The 16,368-nt window shown below is 37.5% G+C and overlaps 1 protein-coding gene across 1 annotated transcript; it reads left to right on the top strand.

Annotated features, from left to right (window-relative positions):
* The first annotated feature begins 3,902 nt into the window (after positions 1 to 3,902).
* Positions 3,903 to 12,078, top strand: LOC115697873 (puromycin-sensitive aminopeptidase). The gene is made up of 33 exons (XM_030625036.2): positions 3,903 to 4,151; positions 4,738 to 4,850; positions 5,112 to 5,192; positions 5,378 to 5,422; positions 5,570 to 5,704; positions 5,793 to 5,868; positions 6,111 to 6,187; positions 6,370 to 6,483; positions 6,594 to 6,668; positions 6,759 to 6,866; positions 6,947 to 7,159; positions 7,260 to 7,321; positions 7,467 to 7,494; positions 7,586 to 7,672; positions 7,771 to 7,796; positions 7,995 to 8,058; positions 8,182 to 8,262; positions 8,401 to 8,448; positions 8,529 to 8,547; positions 8,692 to 8,696; positions 8,794 to 8,805; positions 8,918 to 8,974; positions 9,093 to 9,202; positions 9,281 to 9,361; positions 9,438 to 9,621; positions 9,968 to 10,116; positions 10,204 to 10,342; positions 10,463 to 10,609; positions 10,729 to 10,810; positions 10,897 to 11,072; positions 11,163 to 11,390; positions 11,503 to 11,574; positions 11,724 to 12,078. Exons 2-33 carry the CDS (start codon positions 4,773 to 4,775, stop codon positions 11,802 to 11,804), a joined length of 2,940 nt encoding a protein of 979 aa, XP_030480896.1. The 5' UTR covers positions 3,903 to 4,151; positions 4,738 to 4,772; the 3' UTR covers positions 11,805 to 12,078.
* The last annotated feature ends 4,290 nt before the right edge of the window (positions 12,079 to 16,368 follow it).

Raw genomic sequence — 16,368 nt, forward strand, 5'->3', positions numbered from 1 at the left:
GATGAAAGGCATAAAACTCTTTGGGAAGAAAGGCAAACTTAGCCCGAGGTTCATTGGACCTTTTGAAATCCTTGAGAGGATAGGGCAAGTAGCGTACAAGTTGGCTATGCCCCCAGCGCTGGCAGCTGTACATAATGTGTTCCATGTTTCAATGCTTCAGAAATATGTCTCGGACTCGTCCCATGTTCTGAGTTATGAAGCATTGGAACTTTAGCCAGACTTGTCATATGAGGAGCAACCAGTGCAGATACTCGATAGAAGAGAGAAAGTCTTGAGAAACAAGACAGTGGCACTGGTAAAAGTACTGTGGAGGAACAGTAAAGTGGAAGAGGCAACCTGGGAACTCGAGACGGATATGCAGCAGAAATATCCAGAGTTGTTCAGGTAAATTTCGGGACGAAATTTTTATAAGGAGGGGGTAATTGTAATACCCTGGAATTAAGAAAAGGATTAGCAAAACCCTAATTAAATAATTATGAATAATTGAGGAACTATATTATTATGTAGTTCAATATATGTGAAATTATATGAATTTTAATATGTTAAGACCCCGTTGGTGAGCCAGAGGCATTTTGGTAATTATGACCCGAGAAGGGTAAACTGATGAAATTAATTTAATTACGTGCTTAATAGAACTATATTATTATATAGTATGCCTGTGTTGCCTTTTCAGGTGTGTGTTCGACGGAGTTAGCGCGTATAGTCACATCGGGAATTTCTACGAACCGGGTTCGGGCCCGAAATGTAAATTGGATTGATTTATTTGGCATTTCATTTGATGAGTGATAATCTGAAATTTATTTGGGAATAAATTGAGTATGAATTACAAATATGCCCTTGAGAATGCTTATGCATGTTATATAGCCCTAAGGGCAAAATGGTCATTTTGACCTTTATTTGATAATTAGTAAAAGAAATGAACTTTGATGAAATGAAATGTATTATTCTGGTCTTTTCTCTATCTCACCCGAACCCCTCTCTCTCTCATAAATCCTCTTTGGTTCAATTTCTTGATTTGGAGGAATTGCTTGAAGTTGAACTTGGATTTTGGTGTGTTTTTGTTTAATTCTTGCTTAAGGCTTGAGGTAACTCTCCTTCATTGAATTTAATTGAGATTCTTGCTGAAATATTGTGGGAAAAAGCATGAATTATATGATGTTCTCTTGATATGCATGTGTTTGGATTTGAGTATTTTTATGATATTATATCTTTGATCTTGCTTAAAGGTTGTTGTGGGTGATTTTAGATTATGATATTATTGAAAATTATGAGTTAGAATGATTCTTTAGTTAATCTTTGCAGTTGTGAAATTGGTGTAGAGATTATTCTTGAATTCTAGCTTTTGTTTAGGTGTTCATGGAGGAATTTTGCTCAAAGTGTTGAGCTTGTGTTTATCTTGCTTAATCTGAATTTTTTGATGTGTTTAATTGGTGGAGTTAGTGCTTGAGTTGTGGATTTTTGCTTCCTAATATTTTACTAGCAACTCTATATGATAATTTGAAAGTTTGGTTGAGAATTTGGGGTGAAAAGTTTGGTTTGGAAGCTGAATTTTCGTGAAGAACCTGCTGGTTTCTGGGTTCTGCACCCAGATGCCGTGGCATGCTCTGGAGCATGCCGCGGCCCGCTCCTCTGAGTGGACCTTGGAATTGGTCCCAGGTGCCGCGGCATGGTTTGGGCATGCCGCGGCCCGCCCTCGTGTTTTTGGGCAGTTTTGAGTTGATTTTCGAAAGTTCGTAACTTTTGATTCCGAACTCCGATTTGGGAGTTCTTTATATCGTTGGAAAGCTCGTTCCGAGCTCTGTATGATTATATGAATTTTAAATGCCATGCTTGAATTTTTATGAGTTGAAAGTCAGGGGTTAACCCTAAGTGTGAATTATCTCAAATTTGTGTGACTAGGATTACCGGCACCTGATCAGGAGCACCTGGGGGGTTCAGAATCTCTTTCTATTGCTGGACAACAGGTAAGACAGTGATTAGCACGTAGAGTATGCGCAGTGGAGCTTATATTGGGAATGATATGCATGAATGTTTAGTAACCGGGATTAGGGTTATTACCCTAATGGGAACGGTCTAATAGCCTAGGGTTATTACTCTAGTGATATATATTGGAAATTATTTTACCAGGATCTTAGATCTACTCACAAGTATGTTGTTTAACACCCTAAATATGAACTTTCTAAAACGATAAATAAACACATATATCGTAGGATCATCGTGAGGTTACCAAACAAGACCGACTGTAAGGAGGATTTCTTTTGGACGACTGGTCTTTCTCCAATTGACACAACCGCATTTCGCATCATACGTAAGTAACCTTTGTCTCAAAAACTTAGTTTTGAGTTGTTTTCTGATTTATATTTTTGAGGTTGCTTACTTATTATGCTTGTTGTGTTTACAACGGTTTTTAAGAGACCAATTCCTACTCATGAGATGGCCGAGCACCGTAAAATCCTACTGAGTCTTCCATTCAGACTGCGATTTGCAGACTTCCTCTTGAATGAAGCCAATCTAAAAATTATTGGCCTTTTTGCCTCAGATGAGTACACTTGTGATTACAAGTTTCCAAAGTACTCGTCGTGGGAGAAGGTCCCAGTTCCAACTGACAAAGAGAGCTAGGATTACGTGGCTCGCGCACACTATCTTCAGAGAATAGCCCCTCGAGAAGCTAAGGAGCCTCCCGAGGTAATCAATGTGGGTCACCTACTGTGTTTAGTGCTGAACGTACTTCGTTAGTAACATTCCAAGATAGTCAATATAATTTTTATACTTGGAACCGTTTCCTCATAGATTGTATAACTCATAGGTTTGATAGTTGGTACCCAAGGTTTTTCATCCAACTTAGTTTCACTAACTTGTACTATGGGATTGCCGAGCAGTATGAGACCAACTTGGATAGGGCAAGCCACCAAGATTCGAATTGGAATTTAGATCCAATTAATCCTTACGACATATTCATGATCACATGATCTAGGGAATTTAGTAACTATTATAGTGGGAGTTTATTCCCCATTTTTCTTTTATTTATTTTTGATTAAGTGTTGATGTATCTCTTTTATCTCATATATATAGATTTAGACTTGGAAAATATGTTCAACAGCCCCCGCTCGTCTACAAAGGGCCAAAAAACGAGCTTCCCAGACCAGTGAAGCCTCGGGTTCTATCAAAGAACCCAAAAGAATCAAAACAACTATCAACAAGAAAAAGACCTTGAGCTAGCGAAATCTCCAGAGAAGGCTGCACCTACCATGGCGAGCGCAGGTGAACAACCTACCGGGTCTGTACATCAACTAAAATTCTCTAGTTATCGCCCGAAGATAGTTCTTCTCGAGTCCTCCTGCCCTTTGCCCCTCGAAGCTGGGACTGAAGGTTCACAACTCTGCTCATTACATGCTACAAACGACTGGCGACATTATCGAACCTTTAAGTCCAGCGATTGGGATCTACTTACAAAGGGCAATTTTAAGGGTCTTGCGCAAAGAAGTTATGACCTCATGCTAAAAATACCTCCTGAACTATTGAGATTGTTGGATTTAAGTACTTTTGTCCAATTTTAGTAAAAAAAGTCTAACATGAATGAAAGTTGAGGGACATGTTTTAGTACATGTCAAAGTTCGAGTAGCATGATTTAGTAGATATCAAAGTCTGGGGAGCATAGTTTAGTACATAAACAATCATTGAAATAGTAAAATTGAATGAAATTTGACAAAAGTCCTTAAATATAACAATCTCAATAATTCAAGAAAATTTTTAAGAACTAAAAACGTTCAAGGACATGATTTGTTACATGTTAAAATTTAAGACAAAAATCCTAATTAGCTTATAATAAATTATAAAAATTTGATACTTAATTTCAGCATGGTGACATATTGGTTTTATCATTTCTCAAATTTTATATATACAGTATCTTTCTCTTTTCATATTCCCTTCCCTATCCCGAGCCTCTCACTCTCTGGTTCTCTCTTTTTCGTACGGCCAACTCCGGCGTTACACTGGACGAGAAAGAAAAACCGACTCACTTCCTTACACGACCTTACGTTACCGTGTATCCATCATAGGCGCCACAGCAACCTCCGACTCGTGTCCATTCTTATCTTTGTTCCGTTTGTTTTCATTCTTTCGAACACTATCTCCGCAATCTTCTTCTGTAGGTAGTATTTTCTTTATCATCTTCTTCTTCTTAGATGATTTCTTGAACTTATTTGATTAATTACTTTGCTATTATTTGATTACTATTTCTTGCCTCTCTTAGTAGATTCATTTGAATGAGCATGGACTGTGTATGGGGTTTTGGGTCTCAAACTACCAATTGCCTAGTCTATTCCTATCACTGAACTATTTTCTTGATACGTTATATTCTTACTGGGTTTATGGATCTAGCATTGAAATTTTAAAAAATGACCATTTCCAATTCCAGGGATAATCGAATTCTATATGTATAACAATTACTACAATCATTATTGCACCCAACACAAACCTTTAAGCATATTAAGAAGGCCGCTCGAAAAATTACTACTCTTTGTAGATTGCGTTTATAAATTTAATTCAAGTAGTAATTTTGCGATAAATTATTTTTATTGAATTTTCTTGTCTATAATTTGATTTATCCATATATCTTTCATCTTCTGGTCTCACTCTGTTTTCAGCTTCTGGGTCTCTCTGATTTTATGGTTTATCTTTGGTTTGGTAATCTGGGTACGTTTATTTCATTAAAGTTTGATCCTTTTTATATGGTAGTCTTATTTGTAGCTCACTCTAGGAGTTTGCGTTTGATGGCTCGGTTGGTACTTCCATACAAGAGTTCGGGTTTTGTGAGGACGAGTTTGTTGGGTTTGATCTCATCTGCTCCTGTGATTATTCTTATCTTATTTCATTTCTTATGTTTATATCTGTGTATGCTAATGGTTAGAAGAACCCTTTGGTTTTAAATCTTATTCCACATTCGTGCTTGGTGTTTTGTGTGTGCTTTTCTGGGCTTTGAAAAGATTAAACGAAGAGATATTATTGTTTCCATTTTGTTTCCTATTCAATAGTCGACAGTCAGTCAATGAGGTACTTTTATCTTTTGGCGAAGCTGCATTTGTTTATTTATTTCCTTGTCCTCTTTGCAGCCTAGGTCTACCAGTCGTGTTGGGTTTATTGAGAATTCAGCAAAAACTGTCTGTAAACATAAGCGTTTCCTTAGTTCGGAGGTGTGTTGATTTTCTTTCTCCATAATAAAATCTAATGTCTAATTTGTTATTATGTTCCATAATATTATTACATGTTAAGTTTTCCTCCGGTTTGTTGTGTTTAATGGTTCACTTTATTAAAGTGTTTGAAGTTGTTAACTTGAACAGAAGATTTCTCAAAATTTCATTGTTGATTGCATTTGCAGCTTACGTGCAGAAGGAATCTTTGTTTTCCATTTCCTCCACTATCTGTATGTTGCTTTGAAATTTAATGGAATATGTTGTGCATTTCATTTCCCTTATAGTTTTCCACTATATAACCTATCTGGCAATTAGATAGCCTTTTCCTTTCATCTGTACATTTTGTTTGTCATGTGAAATCGTTGACCTTCTTTCAGAGGACTAAGCGCTTGAGCCGGAGATTGTTCTGTTCAGTTGCTACAGAACCAAAGCAAGTTGACAAATCTGAAATGGATGCTCCAAAAGAAATATTTTTAAAGGACTACAAGAAGCCAGATTATTACTTTGATACAGTATGCTATAGACTTCTAAAGAAAGTGATTTATTTAGGGTTGAGCATTTTTCTGTAATAAGTAAAACTAAAGCAACTCTTTAATGCAGGTGGATTTGAAGTTTACTCTGGGTGAAGAGAAAACAATCGTTAGCTCAAAAATTACTGTGCTCCCAAGAGTTGAAGGTAGTGTGAACAATTCCTTCCACTTATGATTCATAATGTTGGAACTATATGACTTTTTCCTGTGGTGATTTCTTGTTCACGCGTAATAGTTTATTTCTCTCAGTAGTAAATCTTTTGCATTTTCTTATAATATTGTTTCAATACTCCTGTTTTTTTTTATTTTTTTTTTATCCAAGTAGACTGCTGTTAAGTTTATGGTTTTAAGATTATTTACACTTTTTTAATTTTTTTTTTGCAAGCAGGTTCATCTTCTCCATTGGTGTTGGATGGTCAAGATCTGAAGTTGCTTTCAGTTAAAATCAACGGCAAAGAACTAAAGGCATGTGAATTCACAGGAATGAATTGCTAACTGGAGCTTTTTTTCCCTCTTCTCTTTCTTACCAATGCTTATAGAACTTTAGATTCTACTTTATCTCCAATGTTTTTCATGTGTCTCTTTGTGCTAGAAATACAAAGTAGTAGTTATTACATGCTCATAATTATTAATTTTCCCAATGATAGGAGGATGAGTACCAAGTTGACTCTCGCCATCTGACACTTCGATCTCTTCCAAGTGGTGCATTTACCTTGGAAATTGTTACTGAGATATATCCTCAGAAAAACACATCTCTAGAGGTGCATGACTTTTTTTCTTTTTCTTTTTTTCTTTTTTTTTTTTTAAAATTCATGTTTTACAAAGTCTTGTGATCCTTCATTGTGCTTAAGATCTACTTGGTGTAATTTAGGGGCTGTACAAGTCATCAGGGAATTTTTGCACCCAATGTGAAGCTGAGGGCTTCCGCAAAATCACATTCTATCAGGTTTACTAGGCACTTGTAAATTTTTATTATTTTCTAAATTTTATTCATTAATCAATTTACATTGAATTGATGCATTGGGATTATGAGCAGGATCGCCCTGATATAATGGCAAAATATACTTGCTACATAGAAGCAGACAAAACACTGTACCCTGTCCTATTGTCTAATGGAAATCTTGTAGATCAGGGAGAATTGGAGGTAACTTATTTGACATCATGTAAAGTAATACTTTGGTTTCAAAGTGTCATGGCTTGTAACACTTTATAATTTCATTTCAGGGTGGAAAACATTTTTCCCTGTGGGAAGATCCGTATAAGAAACCTTGCTACTTGTTTGCCTTAGTTGCTGGACCGTTGGAGAGCAGAGATGACATATTTGTCACACGTTCAGGTCGAAAAGTGTCCCTAAGGATCTGGACCCCAGCACAGGATGTTCCGAAGACTGCACATGCTATGTATTCACTCAAGGCGGCTATGAAATGGGATGAGGATGTCAGTTTTCTCTTGCTATGTTTAACTGGAAATTTCGTTTAAGCTCAGTACTATTAATCTTGATGTTAAGGCCTTTATTATTACATGTCGCTAATAACAGGTGTTTGGCCTGGAATATGACCTGGATCTCTTCAACATTGTGGCTGTTCCTGATTTTAACATGTAAGTTTCATTTATTTTATGGATTTTTTTTTTTGTGATTTTGCATGTTTTCATAATCATGCTTGGATTTTTTCAGGTACCTTTAACTCATGTTTTGTCTTTTTAATACTTATTGATAATACTTTTCTTTCCAATTAATTTTCAGGGGAGCTATGGAGAACAAGAGTTTAAATGTATGTATATCTGTGGCACATTTTGGAGTTCATACAATAGAGGTCCCTCATCTATTTTAATTGAATAACTTCATGAATTATTTATTTACAGATCTTCAATTCCAAACTTGTGTTAGCATCTCCTGAAACTGCCTCAGATGCAGATTATGCCGCAATCTTGGGAGTTATTGGCCATGAGGTTTGATATTGACATTTTTTCAGTAGTTGTAGAGCCATGTGTCAGTAGTCTTAATCCAGATGGAAATAGTTCTAACTTTTGGATGTCATTTTGTGCAGTATTTTCACAACTGGACTGGAAATAGGTTAGTTCATTTAAAAACATGTACCCTTTTTGTGGGATTTTGTTCCTTATTTATTCCCTTATTTATCTAACGCGATATGTTGGCAACCCCACTTGAAACTAGTTTCATCATTGAAGTTGGTTCCGTATTTTATTCTTAATTGCTGATTGGCATTATATGTTCTTAGTCTAATTGAGCTTTTGCCTAAATTCATTGTAGAGTAACATGCCGCGATTGGTTCCAGCTTAGTCTGAAGGAAGGTTTGACTGTCTTCCGTGATCAGGTATAACCTCTTATAAGCTTTTTCAATGTACAGTAACATTTGTAACTTTTTGCACCTATTGTTTTAGATAGAGTTTTTTGTTGCAGTTTCTTAATTGTTTTTTTTTTGTTATTACCATAATAGGAATTTTCATCTGACATGGGGAGCCGGACAGTGAAGCGGATTGCTGATGTTATGAGACTTAGAAACTATCAATTTCCACAGGTTCTTTTTAAAATACTTATGTTATTCTAGTTCTCCTTTTTAGGTGAAGACTTTTGCCTTTGGATATTGTTATCCGCATATATAATTTATTTTCTATAAACCGCCACATTAAAGTGTCATTTTGGTTTTGGTTTTCAGGATGCTGGTCCCATGGCCCATCCTGTACGACCACACTCATACATTAAGGTTAGATATCATTTCCTTTTGAATGTTCTATTAGCTATTGGCCTGGCAGCATGCTAATGTTGTTTTTCCTGCTTTGGCAGATGGATAACTTCTACACAGGTATGTTTCAGTAACTTTCACTATGGTGAAGATTTTTGTGAGTTTTTTCTTTGCAGGAACTGGCCATCTCTTAACATTGAGATTTTCCTTTCTTGTTAACTCACATTTGAAATGATTCTGATTTGGGACAACTTCCACTTTCAGTGACGGTATGTTCCAGTATTAATTTGTGTCTTTTCAGTTTCTATTTTCTGTAGTAAGTAAATTTCTGACTCTTCTTGGTTCTTTTTTTCTTCTTGCTAACAGGTGTATGAAAAGGTTTGACCTCTTATTCAACTCTCACTTCTCTTTGTTATGTTTGTATGTGAACATGTGTACAAGAACAATAATTAATTGCATGAACGGTTTTCTTCTTGCTTTATCTCATCAGGGAGCTGAGGTTGTCAGAATGTACAAAACTTTATTGGGGAGTCAAGGGTTCCGAAAAGTAAGATTTAAAATGTGTTTGCCTTAATAAATACTTGTATCAATGACAATATGTTTGCTTCATATGGGAATTAGGAAGATGCATTATGGAAGGTTTTACTTGTATCCTTTTTATTTAGGGGATGGATCTTTATTTCAAGAGACATGATGGGCAAGCTGTTACTTGTGAGGACTTTTTTGCTGCCATGCGTGATGCCAACGATGCAGATTTCGCCAATTTCTTACACTGGTTTGTCTTTATCTTGTTTCTTTTCTCTCCTTGACCATAGTTTCCAATTGGTCTGATTTTCATGAAATAATTTTTCAGGTACTCACAAGCTGGAACTCCTACTGTCAAAGTTACATCAGCTTACAACCCTGAAGCCCGCACATACTCTTTGAAGTTTAGGTATACTTGCTGAAAACTCTCTCTTTTTCTTCAGGTGGCACTGCTGACAGTTTTTCTCTTGGTTGGATATTTTCAGTCAAGATGTACCCCCAACTCCGGGCCAATCAGTAAAAGAACCCATGTTCATTCCTGTGGCAATGGGTTTGCTGGACTCTACAGGCAGAGACATGCTTCTATCTTCAGTGTATCATGATGGGAAACTGGAGTCTATTGCAAGTGACGATAAGCCAGTTTATAGTACAGTTCTTCGAGTAACTAAGGTTAGAGTTATTTTCTGAATTTAGCTTGCCTGTGTCTGCAATGCCCTCTGTTTGTGCTTATGAGGATGCTTTGGGGGTAGTTTTATGCCATGTCATCTTTTGTTGTCATTTTGGAGGAAATCTTCTTACTGTGTCGATCATAAAATCTTGGAAGTAATAATGTACCCATTAAAGATAATTGCATAGTGTTTCATTGGTCATGTTGGGTGAGCACTGGACTGTGCTTGTGTGCAAAATGCTTTGAACTTAGAAATTAATCTTGCTGGCTCTTCCTTGTTCCTGAGGATTTATTGTTGGTCTTATTTCCTTCACTTGCATTGTTGTTCTTGTTGTTTGGCTTATACAGAAAGAAGAAGAATTTGTATTCTCTGATGTACCGGAGCGGCCAATTCCATCTCTATTGCGTGGCTATAGTGCCCCTATTCGTCTTGAATCGGATCTCACAGATAGTGATCTATCTTTCCTCCTTGCTCATGATTCAGATGAGTTTAATCGGTACGTGTACCATAAAATACACTTTATTATCCAAATAGCTAAGCAACTGAGTGTTGATTTACTTATTTGTTTCTCTTTGTGTTCAAGATGGGAGGCTGGACAAGTGTTAGCACGGAAGATGATGCTCAGCTTGGTTGCTGATTTTCAACAGAACAAACAGTTGGTGCTAAACCCGCAGTTTGTGCATGGACTTAGAAGCATACTAAGTGACTCAAGTTTGGATAAAGTATTATAGGACTTGCCCATTTCTTTTTTTTTTCTTAATAACATATCTACATGGAGAAGTTGCAGATATCAGCTCACTGGTTAACCTTTGCCTACCTTTTGTTTGTTTGTTTGGGATCAGGAATTTATTGCAAAGGCAATAACACTGCCTGGTGAAGGAGAAATAATGGACATGATGGAAGTTGCAGATCCTGATGCTGTTCATGCTGTTCGTACTTTTATAAAGAAGCAATTGGCCTCTGAACTTAAAGAAGAATTGCTCACCACAGTACGCATCTTCTTATGATTTCCATTAATTCAGCAGTACATGCTACCTATATATAGTTGTTGGGGCATCATCACCAAGACATGTTAATTTCTTAACTTGTTCTTTTTATACATTAACAGGTCACAAACAACAGGAGCTCAAAGGAGTACCAATTTGACCATTCGAATATGGCAAGGCGTGCTTTAAAGAATATTGCTCTTGGTCTGTTCTGTTTTGAAAATTAAGCTTGCAGTGTAATATTTTTCAGAGCTTTTCTTTAACTGTTTATATGTTTGTTTTACTTGTAGCATATCTGGCATCCCTTGAAGAACCTGCTCTTACTGAGCTTGCGCTGAATGAGTATAGGTCAGCAACAAATATGACTGATCAATTTGCAGCCTTGGCAGCGTTATCTCAAAGCCCTGGTAAAAGTCGTGATGATATTTTGGCTGATTTCTACAACAAGTGGCAGAATGACTTTTTGGTAATTTCATATTTCTGTATTGATCCTTTTCTTTTAATTTTTTAAAGAAAGTTTTGCAAGTACTGATGCATATAAATTGTTATTTTTCAGGTTGTAAATAAATGGTTTGCACTTCAAGCCATGTCTGACATTCCTGGTAATGTTGAAAATGTCCGAAACCTCCTGAACCACCCGGCATTTGACCTCCGCAATCCAAATAAAGTATACTCCCTCATTGGAGGTTTCTGTGGGTCACCCGTGAATTTCCATGCAAAAGACGGCTCAGGCTATAGGTTCCTAGGAGAAATTGTTTTGCAACTAGACAAAATTAACCCACAGGTCTTTTCCAGAACACAGACCTCAATCTTGTTTGCAGATAGTATTTTTATGTAATTTACTATCGTCATTGTTTGCTATGTTACATTAAAATTTTACTATCACGGGTTTGCAGGTTGCCTCCCGGATGGTGTCAGCCTTCTCGAGGTGGAGACGCTATGATGAAACCCGACAAAACCATGCCAAGGTAATAGCCACAATTTTTATTGGTACTTAATCATTGTTCTTACATCTTTGATGTCCGTGTCAAAGTTTAAACATTTCTTCTGGATCTTTGCTGAAGCTTTAAGTGATTAAAACTTGGATTGAAAAACTATATGCTGTTTGCACTTGCAGGCACAACTGGAGAAGATTATGTCCACCAATGGTTTGTCGGAGAATGTGTTTGAGATTGCCTCAAAAAGCTTAGCTGCTTGAGTTGATTTCATCTGGTTTTGGAGAGAAACTACTCAATTACAGAGATGGCATTTGCCACTAGTTTCGGCATATAGAGAAACTACCATTTCCTTGCTTCTCTTATGCGCAGAACATCTCTGCCAAATCCATAGATAGATATGCATGTTAACCTTTAAAAAATCGGTGCACTCTCTGAGACATGTTCATGCACTTCTTTTGGGGTTTGAGATCTGTTTTGAGTCATGATATTTGAATATTTTTCCTTTAATAAAGTATGGAATAAGGTTTCTCTCTCTATCTCTCTCTCTCTCTCTCTCTCAAAAAAAAAAGGTATTAAATAAGGTTAACATTTCTTTATATACTTTTCTTCGTGATTAATGGGTCCTATGTTTTCAGTTTTGTTTTTTTTTTTTAAAGCACAATAATAAAGAAGAATCTGTGATGACATGATAATGGTTGGTGACCAACAACAATTAGCGGGTCAAAGACTTTAAAACACAATTCAACCTCAAAATGAAGATATTAACAAGTAGAGGTTTTTTTTTGGGGGGGCTGAATTATTTATTAGGTGGAGTTTAGTTTACATGAATGCATGTAAGATTCTATGAAAATGGTGACCAATCAGAATCGGGAAATTTAATAAAACATGCTTAGACAAAACATAACAACTACACTAAGAGTGTAAATTAAATTGATTGGGATTTGTCCCAATTCGATTTGGATCATGTAATGATTTGCTCTGTCTATTGGATCAGATATCTAAATTGGATTAGAGTCGACTCGGATTAGGTTCGATTTGACTCGGTTTATTTATTTTTATTATCATATTTTTAATTATTAAATGAAATAATAAAATAAATAAAATTTTAAAGGCATAAGTATAAAATTTGAAAATCCTAAAATTTAAAACTCTAATTCTCTCTCTCTCTCTCTCTCTCTCTCTCTCTCTCTCTCTCTCTCTCTCTCTCTTGATACCTTTTCCTCTTTTCGTTCTTTCGTGGGGGCCTAGAACCAAGATTGGAGCCAGCATTCTCTAAACTTCCCACCTTAGGTCCCGCACTCCCAACCCCTGAAACCTCACCACCCAGAAACCCAACTTCCCTCTATCACTCGCAACACCTCTCTCTGTCTTCCCTTGCATGGTGGTGCTAACACACAAGAATAAGCCATCATCGCGGTAGATGGTCCAAATGGACCCTGAAATCGAGATCTCCAAGAAAGCCTGATCCTGAAGACTCGATTTTCTCTCTCATTCTCTTCCTCTCGATCTCAATAGCTCCCTTGTTGTTCACGGTGCGAGTCCGGCGAGCATCTCTCATCCGTCAATGATCGAAATAGAGGCCACCACAGACCTCCTAGCCTTTGATTTTGAGACATCAAGCCCGTCAATGGTAGATCCAGAGTCAGAATCGACTGGGCAGCTGGGAAGGAAGGGCAGTAGTCAACAGAGATGGACTATGGAGGTGAGAAGATGCTGTCACCTGAGAAGAAGTCGTTGCTTGAGATTCTGAGAAGGAGCTGATGCTTGAGAAGAGACCGAGTCGAGATCTCAGATTAGGGATTTGTGATTCAATTTTTTTTTTTAAAAAATATATTAAAATTGTATCGGATCAGATACGATCCAAAAAAATAGGCGGGGTGGGGCGAATCAGATCTGAGATCTAATAAGTATCCGAATGTTTCAGATCAGAAGTAATCTGTCGGATTAGAACTTTGACCTAATTCGAATAAATGGATCTTTTTGTCATGCCTAACCTAAATTGAAGTTAGTCACTATTGACAATGTAAGTTTATTTTTCATATCTCCCCAAATTACCCCTCATTTCAAAAAACTCATCCAAACTCTCTTTCTTCTCTCTTTCTGTAACGTCCCCACTTCAAGCCTCCATTGGGTCCTTACACCCACGGAATAATGACTCTTACACACGAGTACGTCACTCTGGCTCCTTTATGGAATGATGACTGGCCCTACAGACCAACACGAGTGTTTCTAGCGTACTTTGTCCTCACTCGCACGCTTCTTGGGAAAACTTCCCAGGAGGTCACCCATCCTGAAATTATTCTAGGTCAAGCACGCTTAATTGTGGAGTTCTTTCGTGATGGGCTACCGAAAAACAAGATGCACCTTGTTGATATAGGTAGTACCAATCAATCCATTTAAGCCCTCTTCAACTGTGTAGTCCCATACCTACACAATCTCAGAATCATCCCACTTGACCTTCCCCAAGCGATGTGGGATTGCATAACTTATCCGATATTTCCCCTTACGGATCACAGGACTACTGACTGTCACAATCACCCCCCTTACGGGGTCCGACGTCCTTGTCGACCACACTTCCAGCTGGGTCAAGGCTTCGATACCATTTTGTAACGTCCCTGCTTCAAGCCTCCATTGGGTCCTTACACCCACAGAATAATGGCTCTTATACACGAGTACGTCACTCTGGTTGCTTTCTGGACTGATGTCTGACCCTACAGACCAACATGAGTGTTTCCAGCGTGCTTTGTCCTCACTCGCACGCATCCTGGGAAAACTTCCTAGGAGGTCACCAATCCTGAAATTACTCCAGGTCAAGCACGCTTAGTTGTGGAGTTCTTTCGTGATGAGCTACCGAAAAATAAGATGCACCTTGTTGATGTAGGTAGTACCAATCAATCCATTTAAACCCTCTTCAACTGTGTAGTCCCATACCTACACAGTCTCATAATCATCCCACTTGACCTTCCTCAGGCGATGTGGGATTGCACAACTTACCCGGTATTTCCCCTTACGGATCACGGGACTACTGACTATCACACTTTCCCCCCTCTCTTCTTCTCACATTCCCAATAGAACCAAGACCCAAATCGCACCCACATCTAGAGCCACCATCGTCTGCACACCCACGACCAGTGGGAAGGCCTACTGTGATGCACGACAACCACTGAAGAAAGAAAAGGGAATCAAGACCCACAAATTATGAGAACAACCGAAGAGAGAAAAAGAAACTAATGTCCCCCGCAATTTGTGTTTCTTGCTTATTTTTTGGTAAAAATCGAGTTGCGGTGAAATTTGTATTTTTTGGGCTCTCTATGATTTTTTTTGTATTGGGTACCATAAGGTACGATGGTGGGTACGATAGCAGTATAATCTAGAAGTTATGGATGAAGGTTCGATAGTTGATATAGTACTATAGTGGTACGATAGAGTTAAGTTCCTGCTTAAAATTTATGCCATAAATTTTAAGTACCTATTGCACCACACCATCGTACCCTATCGTACCATCATCATACTAACATATCCTTATCAACCATCGTACCCTATCGAACCTTCATCCATAACCTTCATATTACACAACTATCGTACCCACCATTGTACCATATTGTACCTTAACCTCCATATTATCATGCTATAAATTTTATGGATATTGGCGGCTAAACTACATGAACTTTAAATTTTTTAACACTTAACCACAAAAACTAATTTTTTTGGGGGCAAAACTACCTAAACTCACATTCTGTTTTGCTCTGTACCTCTCCGTCCAAAAATCACAGTTAAATACCATAGTGGACTGCCTACGTGTACACAAGAGTACACGTGGCAAAATTTTAGCGGTCCACGTAATTTTAATTTTAAATATAATAAAAATTATTTAAAAATTAAAAAAAAAATTATAAAAATAAAAAAAATCTTTTTTTTTTCTCTTTTTCTTTCTCTTTCTCTTTCTTCTCGACGTAACCCCCCTAACCCTTCTTCTTCTTTTGATGGTGGTAATGATAGTCTTCTCTGTGATTTGCCAAATCATACATAGCCCAGGCAAAGAGACAACAGAACCCCCCTAACCAAGGCAAAAATGATCTAATGAAGCTCCATCGTCGGTCGAACCCCCTTGAAGCTCCACCATTGTTCAAAACCCCTCAAAGGGCTTCTGGCTGAGAACCCCCACATGAGTGCACCGCCTATTCCAAACCCCGTCACCAGAGCATTGCCTCCATCGAACTCCCCAACTCACGAGGCCCTTCTCGTAATGGTGTAATGGTTGTAGTGGTGATGGGAGAGAGGAGTTTGGGTGGTGATGGCGATTGTAGGTGGTTTCAGTGGTGATGGTGGTTTTAGGGGTTTTGAAGTTTTGATGGTAGTAATGGCAGAAGAAGAAGAAGAAGAAGAAGAAGAAGAAGAAGAAGAAGAAGAAGAAGAAGAAGAAGAAGAAGAAGAAGAAGGGTTGGGGGGACGAGAGTTCTGGGATCTTTCGAGAAGAAAGAGAAAGAGAAGAAGAAGAAGAAGAAGAAAAGAAAAAGAAAAAAATTCATAATTTTTTTTTAATTTTTAAATTATTTTTATTATATTTAAAATCAAAATTACGTGAACCACTAAAATTTTGCCACGTGTACTCTTGTGTACACGTAGGCAGTCCATCGTGGCACTTAACAGGATTTTTGGACGGAGGGCTACAGAGCGAAACAGAATGTGAGTTTAGGTAGTTTTGCCCCCAAAAATTGGTTTTTGTGGTTAAGTGTTAAAAAAATTAAAATTCAGACGGTTTAGCCGCCAATATCCCTAAATTTTATTATGGTATAAATTTTAAGCACCTATTGCACCACCATC

Source organism: Cannabis sativa, chromosome 7, assembly GCF_029168945.1.
Source record: "Cannabis sativa cultivar Pink pepper isolate KNU-18-1 chromosome 7, ASM2916894v1, whole genome shotgun sequence".
Lineage (NCBI taxonomy): Eukaryota > Viridiplantae > Streptophyta > Magnoliopsida > Rosales > Cannabaceae > Cannabis > Cannabis sativa.